This window comes from Eupeodes corollae, chromosome 3 (genome assembly GCF_945859685.1).
Source record: "Eupeodes corollae chromosome 3, idEupCoro1.1, whole genome shotgun sequence".
NCBI classification, from domain to species: Eukaryota; Metazoa; Arthropoda; class Insecta; order Diptera; family Syrphidae; genus Eupeodes; species Eupeodes corollae.
In genome coordinates this window covers 123,242,818-123,258,084 of record NC_079149.1, presented here as the reverse complement: position 1 = coordinate 123,258,084, position 15,267 = coordinate 123,242,818, and the positions used below count along the sequence as shown (strand labels likewise).

Genomic DNA, 15,267 nt, shown 5'->3' with positions numbered 1-15,267 from the left:
TTTCAAACGTCAATTTGAAGTTTGCTGCTGCCAAATCTTGCGAAACAATCGAGGACACTCGATTGAACCAAAGTGTGTGCTGCCAATGCACGATTGTATCGACTAAACTCGGTTGTATCAAGTTACTTGCTGGCACCCCTGAGTTCTAATTTCTATTTCAGATGCTCAGACACGTTTATGAACAAAATTACAGCATAAAAATGTGTTTACTAAAAAAAGCTTTCACAAAATTATAAATATAAATTATTTGCTAGAAAATTTCGATTTGATTTGTAAAAGATTAAAAAAATGGCTATCAATAAAAATATTTTAAAACTTATAAGCTTTTCGAAACAAACTGTCATTGAAAACATGGGACATAAACTAGGAGAAATAAGAAAATTAAAAAAAAAACTAAAAAGAAGAAAATTGTGTTTGAAAATTAAAACCTTTAAAACGAAGTTAATAAGGCATATTCCAAAAAATACAATAAGTTCTTCAACGCGACAAATTTGTAGCAGATTTTTAAACGATGCGAAAGTAACAAACATCTATCAAAATGAAATTAGTCTAAATAAAAAATCATTGTTCAACAAACGCTGTTATATTTAATTATTGGTAAATAAATAAGTAATTAAAATGATAAGCGTAGAAATGTATTACAACACGAGTAGCGATACTGATGATAATGAAGAAGATGGAGTGCGAAGTTTTGCGTCTGCATCTGCATCTGTAGCCTGAGTCCGTGTTGATGTATGTCCGGATGTAGTCGTCAAAGTATTTAGAAGTAAATTGGGCTGGAATACATCAATTGGATTTCCGTTTGGGTTTAACCACTGTTTGTATTTAAAGAAATTTGCTACAGCATCTTCCAGCGAAGATATAATTGCAATTGGTTTGGACCTCCTCCAGTTTCTTTTATTTTGAATTGTTTATTAGTTTCTTCTTCAATTTAAACTTAAAGTCGGCCCAAACCTGATTAAAGCAAACATTAAAATATTTTTTACATTAATGAAATAAGCGATTCAAACCTTAAGCCAACCATCTCCATCTCTTACTGAAGTACCCTTGCTGTTCAGCATCTCAGCTATAGAATTCCATTTCCTTTTTATGTCAGTTTTGTTGGTTCGTGGTGAGCAAATTTTCAAACAAGAGATATCGTCGTTTCCTTTCGTCATACAGAATGCTGAATAAAAACGTTCAACACACTCGACGTTTACACACGACAACAAAACGAGTGTTGAGAGTTGAAAACGACTTATGGAATGCAGATTGTGTCGTGTCGTATATTTTGTTGTCGTTTAAGTCATGGGTAATAGGGGTGAAAATAATATTTATATTCACTCTAAAATTTAGAACCAAATGTAAATATTTATGTTTAATGTACGTTGGATACCTAATATTAGGGCCCGAATTACAAATAACGTAACTCAAACCAAGTCTAAAGGCAATAGTAGATTGTTGCTCATCAAAATAAATGCTTTTGCTTCACGTAAGGTGATAAAATTACTTTCACTTTTTTGATATGACAGCGATTTAATTGTCACTGAAAAATGTGAAATTGAAATCAAAACGATTCCGTGACGCTATAAGAAATGATTTCCATGCTAACAATTGAATCAATTCGACTAAGCCTTGTTAAATAAAAAAAAGATAATTGTTTTATACGAAAACATATCTTTTCTAAAGCTCCTAATTCAAAAAAAAAAACATTTAAAAAGGATACAAAACAAAAACCCTTAGTAAATAAATATAACTTACGATTTAAGCTTTTTTTCAACTCCCTCTTTCTGATATCAAGTTTATCTTTTTTGCACAGAAATCGCCAAATCAAATTCTTTTTCTTCAATATTTTCATGCTGTCGAATAGCATCTTGAATCTAAACAAGAATGTCCAATTGCTTGGACAAAACATTCGCTTACAGTTCCAATTATTGCTTTTTTGAGATCTCGTCTACTTTATTTCCTTTTTGCTATCTTCTTTTGGAGTTGGAGAACATTTGTTCAATGTGTCCTTCAAAAATTAGTCTCTGTCCCAATTAAGAATAATTGTAAGTTCGTTTGTGCTGCAAAGCACTACAAAATTTTAAGCGATCACTTTACGCAGAGCAAATAAAGGGTGACAATCAAAATTAACGATCAAAACACTGACAGTCAACTATCGCAAAATACACATATTTCGTAAAATTCCATAGTTGAAATTAACAAACACTCTCCACTCCCTGAGTTTCTTATAAATTAAATAGAAGATAAAATATTTAAATCTTTGTTACGTTTTTTTTATGATAAAGTAATGTTTTTTTTATTTTTGATTTTCCTTAAAATACATAAATATTGAACAACAACAATAAAATTTGTTTCTTTGATTAAATAGTATTTTTTTTTCATTATATCTGTACAATTTTTATTTATGACTTAAACGATTTTTGTTTTTAACCTATGTTTATATATATATAAGTTTTTTTTTCAAATTGTAAATATTTTGCAAATATGTTTTTTTTTTGTATTTTACTTTTATGATTTTATGCTTTTTATACTTATATTTAATTATTTTATAAGTTTTTTTTTCACAAAATTTGTCGATTTTGTATAACAATTTTTTTATTATTTTGAATTTTAAAAATTTATACGACACACTAGAATTTTAAATCAAAGTTAATGTTTTTTTTTTAATTTTTGATTTAATTATTTAAAAGTGAACAATTTATTTATTTATCACCTAACTACAAACGAAATAATAATAAAAAAGAAAACACAACAGAACAAAAGTTTATTTATTTAGTTTTTTTTTCTTTGAAGAGAAATCACATTTATCGAAAGTATTTAAGAACTATACATAATGGGAAGGGGCCTAAGTGGGTAGAATTTCCCACGCAATATTTCTCATTGACGAGATTTGTAAATGCTCTTATTTATATCTTAAGCTCAAATTAAGAGCCAGAGTCCCACAAGAACTGAATACCCAGAGAAAATATATTTTAGCTTCCTTGTTCTCGATTTCGGAAGATATAGATTAATCCCAAAGGAAAATTTACTCACGACCGTTCCCAATAATTTTTCTAAATAATGAATTAATATTTTGTTTTGTTTTTTAACACGAAAATTAATGTTAAGTTATCATTTACCAGAAAAAGTTTGTATCTATTTAATGTATGTATTTTATGTAGTTTTAGTAATGCCAGCTTAAAAAAAGTATAACATATAACAACTTTTTTTTCTTTTAATTGCTAATTCTAATCAACAAGCACAACTCTTATAAAAGAAACAAAAAAAAAACATTTTGGAATGAAAAAGGAATGCAATGTCCTACGTTTAGATTTTTGATAATATCAACGTTGAACAGGTTGTTTTGTTTTTGTTTTGTCAGAGAAATAATTACACACATTAATTTTGTATAAGTTTTGAATTTTGAATATAAATAACTACTAGTAAAGCTTTTCAAAATTTACAACACTTGTTTTACGATCGTTTTTTTTTTCTTTCTTAATAAATTTAACTTTATAAAAATTCGAATTAGAAAAAATACAAAGTAAACAAAAAAGCAAAATATGAAAGAGGCAAATTATTTAACAATTTTTTTACACTTTTTTTCTGGTTTCTCAGTCTTAATTATGAATATAAGAAAACGGACAATACAAAAATTATTATTATTAATTTGAATTTTTTACAATTAAAGTGTTTTTTCGTCTAAATATGTTTTTTTTAAGAAAATTTTTAAAATTATCTTCTTTATAATTTCGTATAATATATGCGTTTAGCTTTTTTTTTAATTTTTTGAGAAATCAAAAAGTAGTTCATCCAATGAAATCGTTGATAACGCTTGTATTTTGTTTTTTTTTTTTTTATAGTTTTGCAATTAATAAGTAAAATCAAGTTACAGCAAATTTATATCAGACTTAAAATTTGGCATTTTGTATTTCGTGTTTTTTTTATCTTTTTCAATTTGTTGCTGTTTATTTATTTTTTTCTTTAAATTAATTAAACTTTAATTGTTATTAAATTTAATTTAATAGAAGAAATAATGTAGTACGTAGTTTTATAACTTATTTATGTGTGTTTTCATTTTAAAGCGTTATGCTATTTTTATATAGGAAAAAAGTTTCTTATTCTTTTTCTTTTGTTTTTTTTTTTAGTTTTTGATTTGTTTTGTTTTTTAGCGATAGCACATTTTAAAAACATCATGTAGGAAATTTGAATTCTGAATTTTAGGTTCTAATCATGGATTATTATTTTCACTGCAACATTGGATGCAATCCATGCAGTTATGCTATCTGTTATTACCATCGCTTTTCTTATTTGTATTCGATGATGTCAGTTGAAGCTAGAAAAGATAGTAACCAAATTTAAAAATTAGAATCTTTTTTTATAAATATTTCAATATTTGGCTAGATGAGGGTTAAAGCTTTGTAGGTTGGATCATGTGTATTTTTTGTTGTGTATGCGATTTAGCTCTTTTAAACTTCTGAATTTGAAGTGTAATTCATGTTAAATTGTTTATGGCAATGCTGTTACATTATTAATTACAAAAATGCATGAGCAAAAGCACTTTTCAATTAGAACTAAAGATTTATTTTTTATGTTTGCACTGTTTTATGAAATAAATGTATATTTTTCTTAATAAATATATATGTATAAATAAATTGGGAGATTAGGTCGAAGCGAATAATATTTTTCTGCCGGGATGAGTATTTAAAAAACTTCAACCAGCGTCATTTTGGAAAAATTATCTTTAAAAAATTTATTTTTGAAGAATTTTAACTTTCTTTCCGATATCGTGACCATAATTGGAAAGAAGTTTTTTAAGTCTTCTTTCATGAACCAAAATAAGTTTGATCTAAACTATCCTCGTCTTCATCATATTTAAATTTAAAATAGTACTAATTTAGAAATCCTTCAACTTTTAGTCCAGGTTAAATCTTATTAGTTGTTGTCTGTCTGGATTATTGTGAAAACAATTAACACGTCTAGAGTTTGCATACAAGGAAAGAAAAATATTTAAAAGAAATAGGTACTCAAACACACAGAAGAGAAATACGGTAAGTATTTTATGCAAAAGGGGTAAGAAGATTTAAAGGAAGACGTTGGGAATGGACACTGAAGTAGTGAATAACATTTTGTATTAAGAATTGTTAAAATAATATTAGTTTGGATTATGCCACATAATTTCTTCGGATATTTTGGATCTGCCGCGTATTGAAGCCAAAGTCATGATAACGCACCTGTTCACTCATTGCTTCTTCGAGATTTCTTTGCCAAAAAAAAACAACATACATATTTACACCCTTTTGATTACTGTTACTATGATTGAAGAGGGCCATCAATGCACGACTTAGAAAAAACAAATCGCTGGGGGTTCTTACATTAATGCCAAAAAAGGATTCCAGACGACTTCGAGGTTTGGAAAAAAGACTCCACAGGTATAATACACTTTTGACAGTTTTGACAGAAATTTGTAAATAAGTTAGTCTTTTTCGAAAACAATGGATCAACGTTTATTCTTGATTTTTTTGTAGAGTAAATATTATAATTATAGTGAGGGAATTTTTACAAGATAAACAGAAAACAATTCCGTGGCTGTTGCATCAGATCGGATTAAGGTCCGGATTCCAAAAATCGAAATACAAAAAAAAAACAAATATCGAAACTCAAAATCTCCACAAACCGAAAGTCCCGAAAACTCAAAATTCACAATATCTAGAATTCCAAAAAAAAAAAGGAAAAAAAATGATTATTGACATAATTGATAGAAGATTAAATTCAATGAATCCAGAATTTCGAATGTCTATAACTTGGAGATATCCATCCTGACAACATTTTTTGCACACAGGAATGTTTGGGAGTTGTAAGTCACTACGCCCTAGTTTTCAACCTTATTTATTTTTTTTTATCTTGGAGACTTAAACAAAATTAATTTGAATACCACTTGTGGAAGCAAATGGAATTTAAGTTAGATATCAATTTAAAGATAATATTTTAGTGTGTTGCGAGAATCGGAACTCCGAAAGAAATGTGATTACAAAAAAACAAATTGGTATTTATTAATAAATTAAAAGTTATAAAAGTTTAAGTGCAACTAAAGGAAGAAATACAAACAACAGTTTTTTGACTAAACAAAAATAAAAAACGTCAACCGTTCTAAAAACTTTACTCCAGGGTGAGAAGTTTTAATATGATAATGGTTTTGAACAGACACTTTTCCTCCTTTTTATTTATTTTTTAAATTCGTTGTTTTTAAACAGCCACTTTTTCTCTTTTTTATTTATTTATTTTTATATATCATTCATAAAAAAACCCTTTTGTCAATTCGTTGTTTGCAGCAGTTAACCAAGACTAAAAAAGACATTATACCACCCAAACCAAATAATGAAATACTACCGTTTGCAACGTATTTTAGACCCGGTGCTTAATAAAATTCTACCAGACAATTGAATTCAAAATCAACATTCTTATGTCTCATCATACTCTCGTGAAATTTAGTTACAATTACTTCCGAACTTTTGACTCTCGATTTTAGCGAAATGAAGGACAGGAAGAATTGAATAAATAAAAACTTTTCAAGCCAATTGTATTTCGGAGCTGAATTTTCTGCCGCACTAGCAAATTGTAATAGAGGCATAACATTTGATGTTTTTCAAATAAATAATGTAAATTTAAAAAATGTTTATGTACGTATTTTATACATGAACATTATGAATGCATGGGTATTGGGAGACTTTTGGAGAAATTAAAACAAAAATTCTAATGAAACAAAAAAAAACTATTTAAATTCTATAAACTATCACTTTTCAACTACAACTCAGCTATTTTTTTTTTTTTTTTAAACGCACTGACCTTTCTTCCGTTCGTCATTTTTGACCTTCACCATAACATTTTTTTGGTTTTTTTCATTTTCAATGCAAAATAAAATCAGATTGTGTGTTAAGTTCTGTGTTTGATTGTAACGTCATTTTTATATATTCGCTTACCTGTAGCGAACGTATTGTATCGAGTAGAGCTTTTTTTTCATCTAATAAAATAGTTATATCATCTTGAGCTGCTTTTAAATAAGTTCGAAGGACATCATTTTCTTGTTTTGCTTTTTGTCTGAAAACACGAAGAAAAAATGGAATAAATTATAAAGATTCTCGACCTTTGAATGAAGACTTACCTAAAGTTTTCTGAATTCTCTTTCGAATTGATGAGTTGTTTTCTAACATTGTCATTGTCGATTTTAAGTTGTTGCATGACTAGCTGCAGGGACAGAATTTCACGATCTCGATCCTTATCACGGGGTGCAACTGAAGTTGTTGGTGCTTCTTGATGTATATCTTTAAAAACAAAATATATAACGTTATGAACGAACAATGTTAATGATATTTCTTTGTTATTTTTTACCTTTTTCAATTGGCTGAATTTGCAAAACTCCATTTTCATCACGTTGGACTTTCATTGAACCTATGACTAAATTTATTGGAACTGGCCCCGGTGAGGTAATATTAACTGGCGGTCTATCTTCAACCAAATTAAGTTTCACATTTTCAAGTGATATCTTCAATAATTCAAAAAAGGAAAGTAAACAAAAGTTAGATAATCCATTTTAAAATGTTCACTCAAATAGCATAACATTACATTCAAAGGCAACGGTTTGGTGATGATTTCATCTTCGGCCAAATCTCCCAATCCTATCACTGTACTCATTGATAAATCTAATGATATATCTTTGAGTCGAATATCAGCCCGATTTGTGAACCATCTAAAAATGAGATTTTCATTTTAAAAATCTGAAGCTGCATTAACTTAACGTAAAGCACTTACTCTTGAATACTTTTTTTATCAGTTATATCAACTGATTCATCAGGTGGATTTAATGTTTCTTCTAAACGCAGTTGAACACATGGTGGTGCTTCAGGATTGTAAGGTGCCAAATTCCATGCTTTACAACGTGCACCGAATTTATTCTGAAACATTTTGTAAAGATATTTAAAAAAACAAAACTAAATTCTTTTGTAAATTTTATTTATTTAGTAACCATAACATTTGAAAATACACACACATTGAAGGCTTAGTTTTAAAAAAATGTTTACGCTTATTTAAATTTAATTTAAAATTATACAAGAAAATAACACTACATAAAAAGCGAATTACTCAAAACATTCATAGCTGAAAAATATTGTGCATTCATTAAAAAATGTTTTAAAACATGCTTTGTGAAAAATATGATATTGTGCATAACAGTTTTTATTAATATTTTGAAGTCAATACATCGAAAATCAGAAAAAATAACAAATGCTTAACAGCCCTATTCTGTTATTCAAGTAGATCGTATATTCGATTCCCTTTCACACTGCCTTTGCATTCTGCTATTCATCGGGTGAACTACATTATCCCAAACCAATTTGACATTCAAATAAACAGCTGTTCATGTACAAATCTTGGGAATGTTGGATAAATTGTTTTGATTCATAGAAAAATTAAGTTTAATCAATCCACCTAAACAGAATAATTTATGTAATTTTTGACTTTTTATTCTAATTGTAAGCAGAGGAATAAGAGAATCTTCAAACAGAGAGCTTTGGAGAAGTGTTAAAAAGTGTTTTCCTTCCCCTAAAAACGTTAATATTCTTTTTTTTTTATAAAACAAATATTCTAAATTTAGCAATAAATTAGTTTCACTTACATTTTGCTTACATAAATTAACAAACCAGAATGAATGGTTTTACTTGAATAGAAGAATACCGCGCAGTATTACCGACGTTACTGACATACACACATTCACTTCGAATGAATAGCAGAATAATGATTAGTAAAAATTCCCTGCAATGAATAGCAGAATAGGCTTGTAAAAGTCTAAATTTACACTTGTCACTTTCGGTATTTTCCTTATTTTGCGAACTGATTATCAGGAATTATTTCCGAATTTTAAACGGTTAATTTTAATATCATACCAATCTTCAAAATCCTCAAGATAAAACAAAAATCGTAAAAAGACTCAGAACTGTCAAATAAAAATGACATTAACGGTTTCCAAATTTTAATTAGATTTATTTATTAAAAATGTACAACACAACTTTCGCAATCGAACAAATCTCATTATTTTATCAGTCAAATTGACAGATACAAATTGTACTGGTCTTGGAGCAAATCCATCAAATTTGATTTTAAATCAAAAATGAATCAATTTTTACTGGCCAATAGAACACAAATAAGTAACTTGAGAGATTTAGACTCTTTCTATGACTTCCTATTGAAAGAATGAAGTCGACCGCAAATTTTGGATGGAGTATATAGTGTTTTTTTTGTGTTGATCAGTTTATCCAGTAAAATTTACCAAATTATCATGAACCGTTTATTGAAAGAACAACGATTCACAATTGTGGAAATTAGCTTTGAAAAAAAAAATTGTTCAAGAAGTTCATAGAGCAATTCGTCCGAAGAACTTTATTTTGAATTTTACAGTTTTTGGATGATCGGTTTTCAAAACAACGTGCTTCTATATTTTGGATTTTTAGAATTTTGATGGTCCTAAATTTTGACTTTCCGGATTCTGCCCGTCTTTTTCATGTCTTCGTTAATAAAAATATGGAACGACGACCATTCTCAAACCATTTATGAATAGCATTTATTATAATTGACTGATTGGTGCACGTGCAGCTTTCTGGCGGCATAATCGGTCCTTTTTTGTTTCGAAATGAGTGGGTCGCTATTAAGCCATGCTGACGATTTTTTTTTCAAAACAGAAATTAAATTAAAGTCAACGACTTTCGGTTCCAACAAGATGGCGCAACTTGTCAAAGAAGGCGCTTAACCATAATTTACAAAATCTATTCGGTGAAGAATTGGAACACAATATTCAAGCCACCATTAACGCCGTACGTGCAGATTTATTGAACAAATTAGACGAACTATGTAACTCGTAGCTGCGGCGGACCTATGCCAAAATTATATTTGAAAATTAACTAACTGAGTTTATATATCAATATTTCAGTCCTGTATTATTATTTAAAGTTCTCAAACTCTAAAAAAAAACACCCGATATAACTGGATTTGGAAGGTTGTAGGGAAAATTTTGAAGGGAGGTAATTATTCCAATTTTGAAAAGCTGTTGCACTGTGCACAGCAAAAATCTCTACAAAATCGCAAGATGCTAAAATGTGTGCAAATGGCGATAAACTAGTCAATTCTACTTTGGCACCTACGAAAAAATATAAAGTATAACTCAACAGGTCATGAATTTCTATACTTCGTCACTGGTATAACTTTTGCGTCTTCGTATATAAATTCGTGTGTGTGTTTTAAGCTAGGTACCTCTTATAAACAGAGGTCAATAAGACTTTGAAAATTATAGTCAAATTATAGATCAATCAATCAAAATTTGAGATGATTTTCCAAAACAATAATCTCTGTATTCTATATTCAGTTTAAATTATCTCTGATAAATCATTTAATCTGGAAAAAAGTGATTCGTTGTTAGGTTTATCCCGCAAAATCTAATTACAATTTTTACCTTGGCCTTAAAAACACGGTTTATGGATTTAAAGAGATATATATAACTTGTCTGGAAAGATAGGATATTCCTGGAATATGAATCAGTCCCTTTTTATACAGATGGATCAAAAAAAATGAGGGGTTAATGGGGGTGTGTACTCTGAACGAATGAAATTAAGTCTCTCATTCCCCCTTCTAAATTATTGTAGCGTGTTCCGTGCGGAACTTTTGGCGATAAAATTAGTCTTGTCCTGGTTTAAAGAAAATATAATATCAACATCTGATATCCGTATTTTCTCAGATAGTCAGGCCGCTATAAAACCTCTGGACTCTGTCTCTACAAACTCTATAACAGTAAATAACTGTCGATCATCTCTAATGGAGATGACACAACATTTTAATATTCACCTTTGTTGGGTCCATAGAGGCTTCCATTCCAGGCAACTGTAAGGCAGATGAGCTCGCCAGGAACGGTACAAAGCAGCCCATCCTACCACGTTTGGAACATGCTGGCATACTAATCGATTTTTATAAACTGTTGCTAATGCAAGACGCTATGAAGAACGCAAACAAAACACAAAAATATCTAGCCAACACAAGATTTAAAGCTTTCAAGGTGCTTGCTTTCTCTAAGCAGATCGATAAAAGGTGTCATAACCGGACTCTATCTAATAGGAAAGCACGCCACGCGGCTAGTCATATTCTCAAACGACTTTTGCAGAAGCTGTATGTACGAGGAAGAGGAAGAAACAGTTCTTCACCTCCTCTGTACTGCCCTGCTCTAGCTCAAAAACGCAAGAATTACCTAGGAGAATTCTTCTTTAACGTTCTAAACGATCTAAATCATATCAGCATAATCAGCCTCTCACGTTTCATAAGGGACTCAAACTGGTTCCATTGAGCTTAGAATGAAGCCTCAAAATTCATATGGTATCACAATGGGCCATTAAACTAGACTAAGTGTGTCCGTTTCCATCATGGACAGCCATTTTAACCTAACCTAACCATATAACTTCTCGTTGTTGTTTTCATGATACATTTGTGAATACTCCGATTAGCCGTGTTAACGCTGATATACTTTAAGAATGTATACCTGATATAAAATTAAAAGTTCAAATTCTTGTTCAGGCTATCAAAATCATTTGAAAGAGTATTTTGCAAGTATTGAAACAGAAACTAGCTTAGTTTTTGACCAGTCTGTATGAAAATTTGAATGCGATTTGGTTCTCAGTTTATTCTAAGTTTTCTTCTGAATTCCTGTCATCTTCAAAATTAGAAACTTCAACAATTTTTCACAGCCTTTGTGAGTTCCACTGTTTTTTGTTGTTTTTTTCCATTGACATATCTAATTAAAAGAGTGCAATTTAAGCAATAAGTAAACAAAAATAGAGTGTACGAGAGTAATGATCTTAAAATATAAGAATATGCATGTTTTAATATATTTTTGTTAATAAGCAAAACACTAAGAACAAATAAAAAAGAATTACAAGTGTGTTAATGTCAGATCGATTACATGCATTTTGTTTCGATAGTAAGAACCATATTAGTTTTGTTTTTCTTTTCTTCGAATTTTTGCGCTTCCTTCAACTTAAATTATCTTTTGAAAAAAAAAAATAAGTCCAACAAGGTCGTTTTTTAATTTGTATTTTTTTGAAACAAAAACAAGATGTCTAAGAGAACAGCACAAACACAGCACTTAAAATGTGACGCAGCAAATTTGTTATCAATCATTCAAAAAAACTGTATTTTCAACTCAATAGGCTCAATTTTTTTTTTTAAATAAACTAAAAACTAAAAGTTATAAGAAAAATAAAAAAATATAATAGCAAAATAAAAACCTAAATGTTGAGAAGATTTCTTTATTTTTTTTTTCTATTCTCTCAGACTACAACTAAAAATCATAAATCAAATTTGTTAAACAAATGTATAAAATACAATAAAATTAAAGTCAAAGTAAGATGTTAAAAATAAACCATATAGAGATAATTGTAGATGTTTAGGATAAAACAAAAACAATAATAGAAAGTAAATACTTATAAAATATAATAATAATTATAATAGTAACAAGTTACATGTACCTTTGTTGATTGGTGAGCGGTCTTTTTTGTGTTTAATTGATTTTATTTTTTTTTATTTATATGTAGCGGTTATTTTGTACATACATTTATTTATATATCAATAGTTTTTTTTTATGAAAAAAAATAAATAATTTGTTTGACGTTAGCACACATATTGAATATAAAAATGTTTAAAAATAATATTTATAAAATTTATACAATAATAATAAATAATTTAATCGTAGGTATATAGAATATAAATATTTTTTTTTTTTTTTTGAATTTTGGATGTTGTGTAATATTTTTAAGTATAAAGTTATTATTTTTTTTTTAATAAAAATTATATTATAATTTATTTTTGTATATTTTTTTATATTTTGATTATTTATGAAAATAGAAGAGAAGAGAAAGCATGCAAAAAAGTTATAGCGACACATTAACGTTTTGATTATTATTAGATTTTTAAAAAAAGTAAAATTTAAGAAAATTTATATTTTATAATGTTTTAATATTTTTATATAATTAATAAATAAGAAACAATTGTTTTACTTGAAAACAAAAATATTAAATTTTATAAACAGAATCAAAATTAATTTAAATAATAGAAATAAAAGTGGTAAAAAGAGGAAGAAACATTAAAACAAAAATTATTAAGGAATCGGTTAGTTTGTGGGTTTGATTTATTTTGTGTACCTGTTCTTATGGAAATATCTCACTCGTATCTACATTTAGGATTTGGATTGGTAAAGAAGATGGTATGTAGACCTTTAATTGAAAGAACCTCCTTGAACTAATCTTGAATTTTTGAAACAAAGATAGTCAAAACCTAGCAAAAAGTAGTAAGCATTTTTGTATTTTCTTAGATACATGTTTTTCAACTTCATAGTTCTTAAATCCGACTTGGATTAAAAATCCATCACTAAAATTTGAAACAAGAGGAATCTGAAATGTTTTACTGATGAACGTTTATAGCAATCAGTAAATCTACGTCATTAAATGTTGTTTTCTTTCGATCATAAGGCGCCAGTTATAGCTATCATTGAAATCGATCCGGAAAAATGTTTGAATCAATATTTGACGGTGTTTCCCTTTAATTAGAAATAAAAATTATATACTGATATACTTGGAAATCACACAAAGAATTTTTTTTTTTTTGAGGAAAAAAGTGTAATTGCGCATTTGTTTTTCTCTAAAAATGTATTTTTCTATTTTCCGGACGGAAATTAGTTTTCCTGAACAGCTGATACTTTTATGTTCAAAAGTGAAACGAATCGTTCCACTGATTTGTGTTCCAATTTCACACAACTTCAATGACAGATTTCTGTCAGTAAAAATTTTTCGTAAGATTTTAATAAGGAAATTTGGTTCAATGACAGAAATTTTTAATGCAAGCTATAAACGATCTGCCAACAAAATTCCAATGTTTGTTTTCAATGATGGAAACCAATGATAGCTATAACTGGCACCTAACATCGATCTTCGCGCCTCATACAATTTTTTCACTGTTGCTTTCATCAGTAAATTTCTAATGATGTGATCGGAACAGTAAAAAATTGGTACACCAATATTTAAACGAAATTGGATTTTGTTTGGCTTTTAGCAGTCAGCTGTTCAGTAAAATGAAATTTGATCATTAAAAAAATTAAAATGAATTTATAATTAAATACAACTTTAAATGCATTGGTTCTTTTTGAACAAAATCAATCTTTTGCTAGATATAAATCTGTAACATGTTCAAAACTAAAAACATAAATTTTACTGATGGATTTTACTTGATTGTTATAATCGTTCCCTTATAAACGTAGCGATAAAACAATGACAAACATAAAACATTGCGGTTTGGGCGGTTTTTGAGAGTTGCAAGTCTTCTTATTAGACAACAGTCGCCATTCTTAAAGTGTTTTTTTTTTGTTTTGTCTAAGAAACGCAAGTGGTTTTTATTGCGACATCTGCCCAAATATAAATGTCCCAAAATGGACTCAATATTTAAATTTGCACGATAGAACAACGTGTCTTTATTATTGAACAATAAAATTGTACGCTTTTGAAGTTCTCATAATCCAAATATAATTTCCAAAAACCAACTTATTTTGAAAGTGTGAGCATTTGGTTTGAATGTTGGGCTGGAGGCATGATTGGACCATACTTTTGTTTAAAATAAGGCTAACCAAACCAGCGACTGTTACTGGTGATCGTTATGATAACACTGTTGTTTTTGCAGGAATTGATATTGATGTGCCATTGCCAGGTCGTGCACTTTCGATATTCAGAACTGACCCTTGATCGTTTGATTTAGCACCATCAAATTTTGTAATAGGTTGATATTTAAAATCACAGGTCTATATTAACAAGCCCACAACAACGTGGAGATTTTCCGTTGCCTCAACGAAAGTCAGCCACACTTATGTAGAATAGTCATGCAACATTTCGACAAACGAGTGTGTATGCGTGGATGTACTTTGTCTTATGCATTATACCATAAATAACTCTATCCTATATACTTTATGATTCAGTAAAAAAAAAACAATAAAAAGACTAAAAACAGTGTTTTGCATTTATTTCAAATCTTAATTTTGGGGCTCCCTTTTTAAGAATTGCTCTCAAGCAAAAAAACTAAACATTGCACTCTTGATTCCGAAAAAATCTAAAGACTGGAAAGTTTTTATCATCGAATTCCTCGAATTCAAAGTCATGAAGTTTAAATATTATTATCGTTATCCACTTTAATGAAATTTTGAAGAGCAAAGTGAAAGCATCGAAACGCTAA

At 28.7% G+C, this 15,267-nt stretch overlaps 1 protein-coding gene across 6 annotated transcripts in view; it reads right to left on the bottom strand.

The window, feature by feature from the left end:
• Positions 1-2,736: 2,736 nt before the first annotated feature.
• The window catches only part of LOC129949030 (bridge-like lipid transfer protein family member 3B), a 32,457-nt gene continuing 19,926 nt past the window's right edge, over positions 2,737-15,267 (bottom strand). For 4 of the 6 annotated variants that reach the window (XM_056060224.1, XM_056060228.1, XM_056060229.1 and 1 more), the window contains 7 exons: positions 12,522-12,542; positions 7,774-7,916; positions 7,588-7,711; positions 7,354-7,507; positions 7,127-7,286; positions 6,945-7,062; positions 2,737-4,300 (listed from right to left, as the gene is read on the bottom strand). In XM_056060224.1, the coding sequence (XP_055916199.1) occupies positions 4,247-4,300; positions 6,945-7,062; positions 7,127-7,286; positions 7,354-7,507; positions 7,588-7,711; positions 7,774-7,916; positions 12,522-12,542 (774 nt within the window). In that variant the 3' untranslated portion in view covers positions 2,737-4,246. Of the gene's footprint in view, positions 4,301-6,810; positions 6,836-6,944; positions 7,063-7,126; positions 7,287-7,353; positions 7,508-7,587; positions 7,712-7,773; positions 7,917-12,521; positions 12,543-15,267 lie in introns of all 6 variants that reach the window. The other 2 variants (XM_056060225.1, XM_056060226.1) reach the window with 2 other exon arrangements.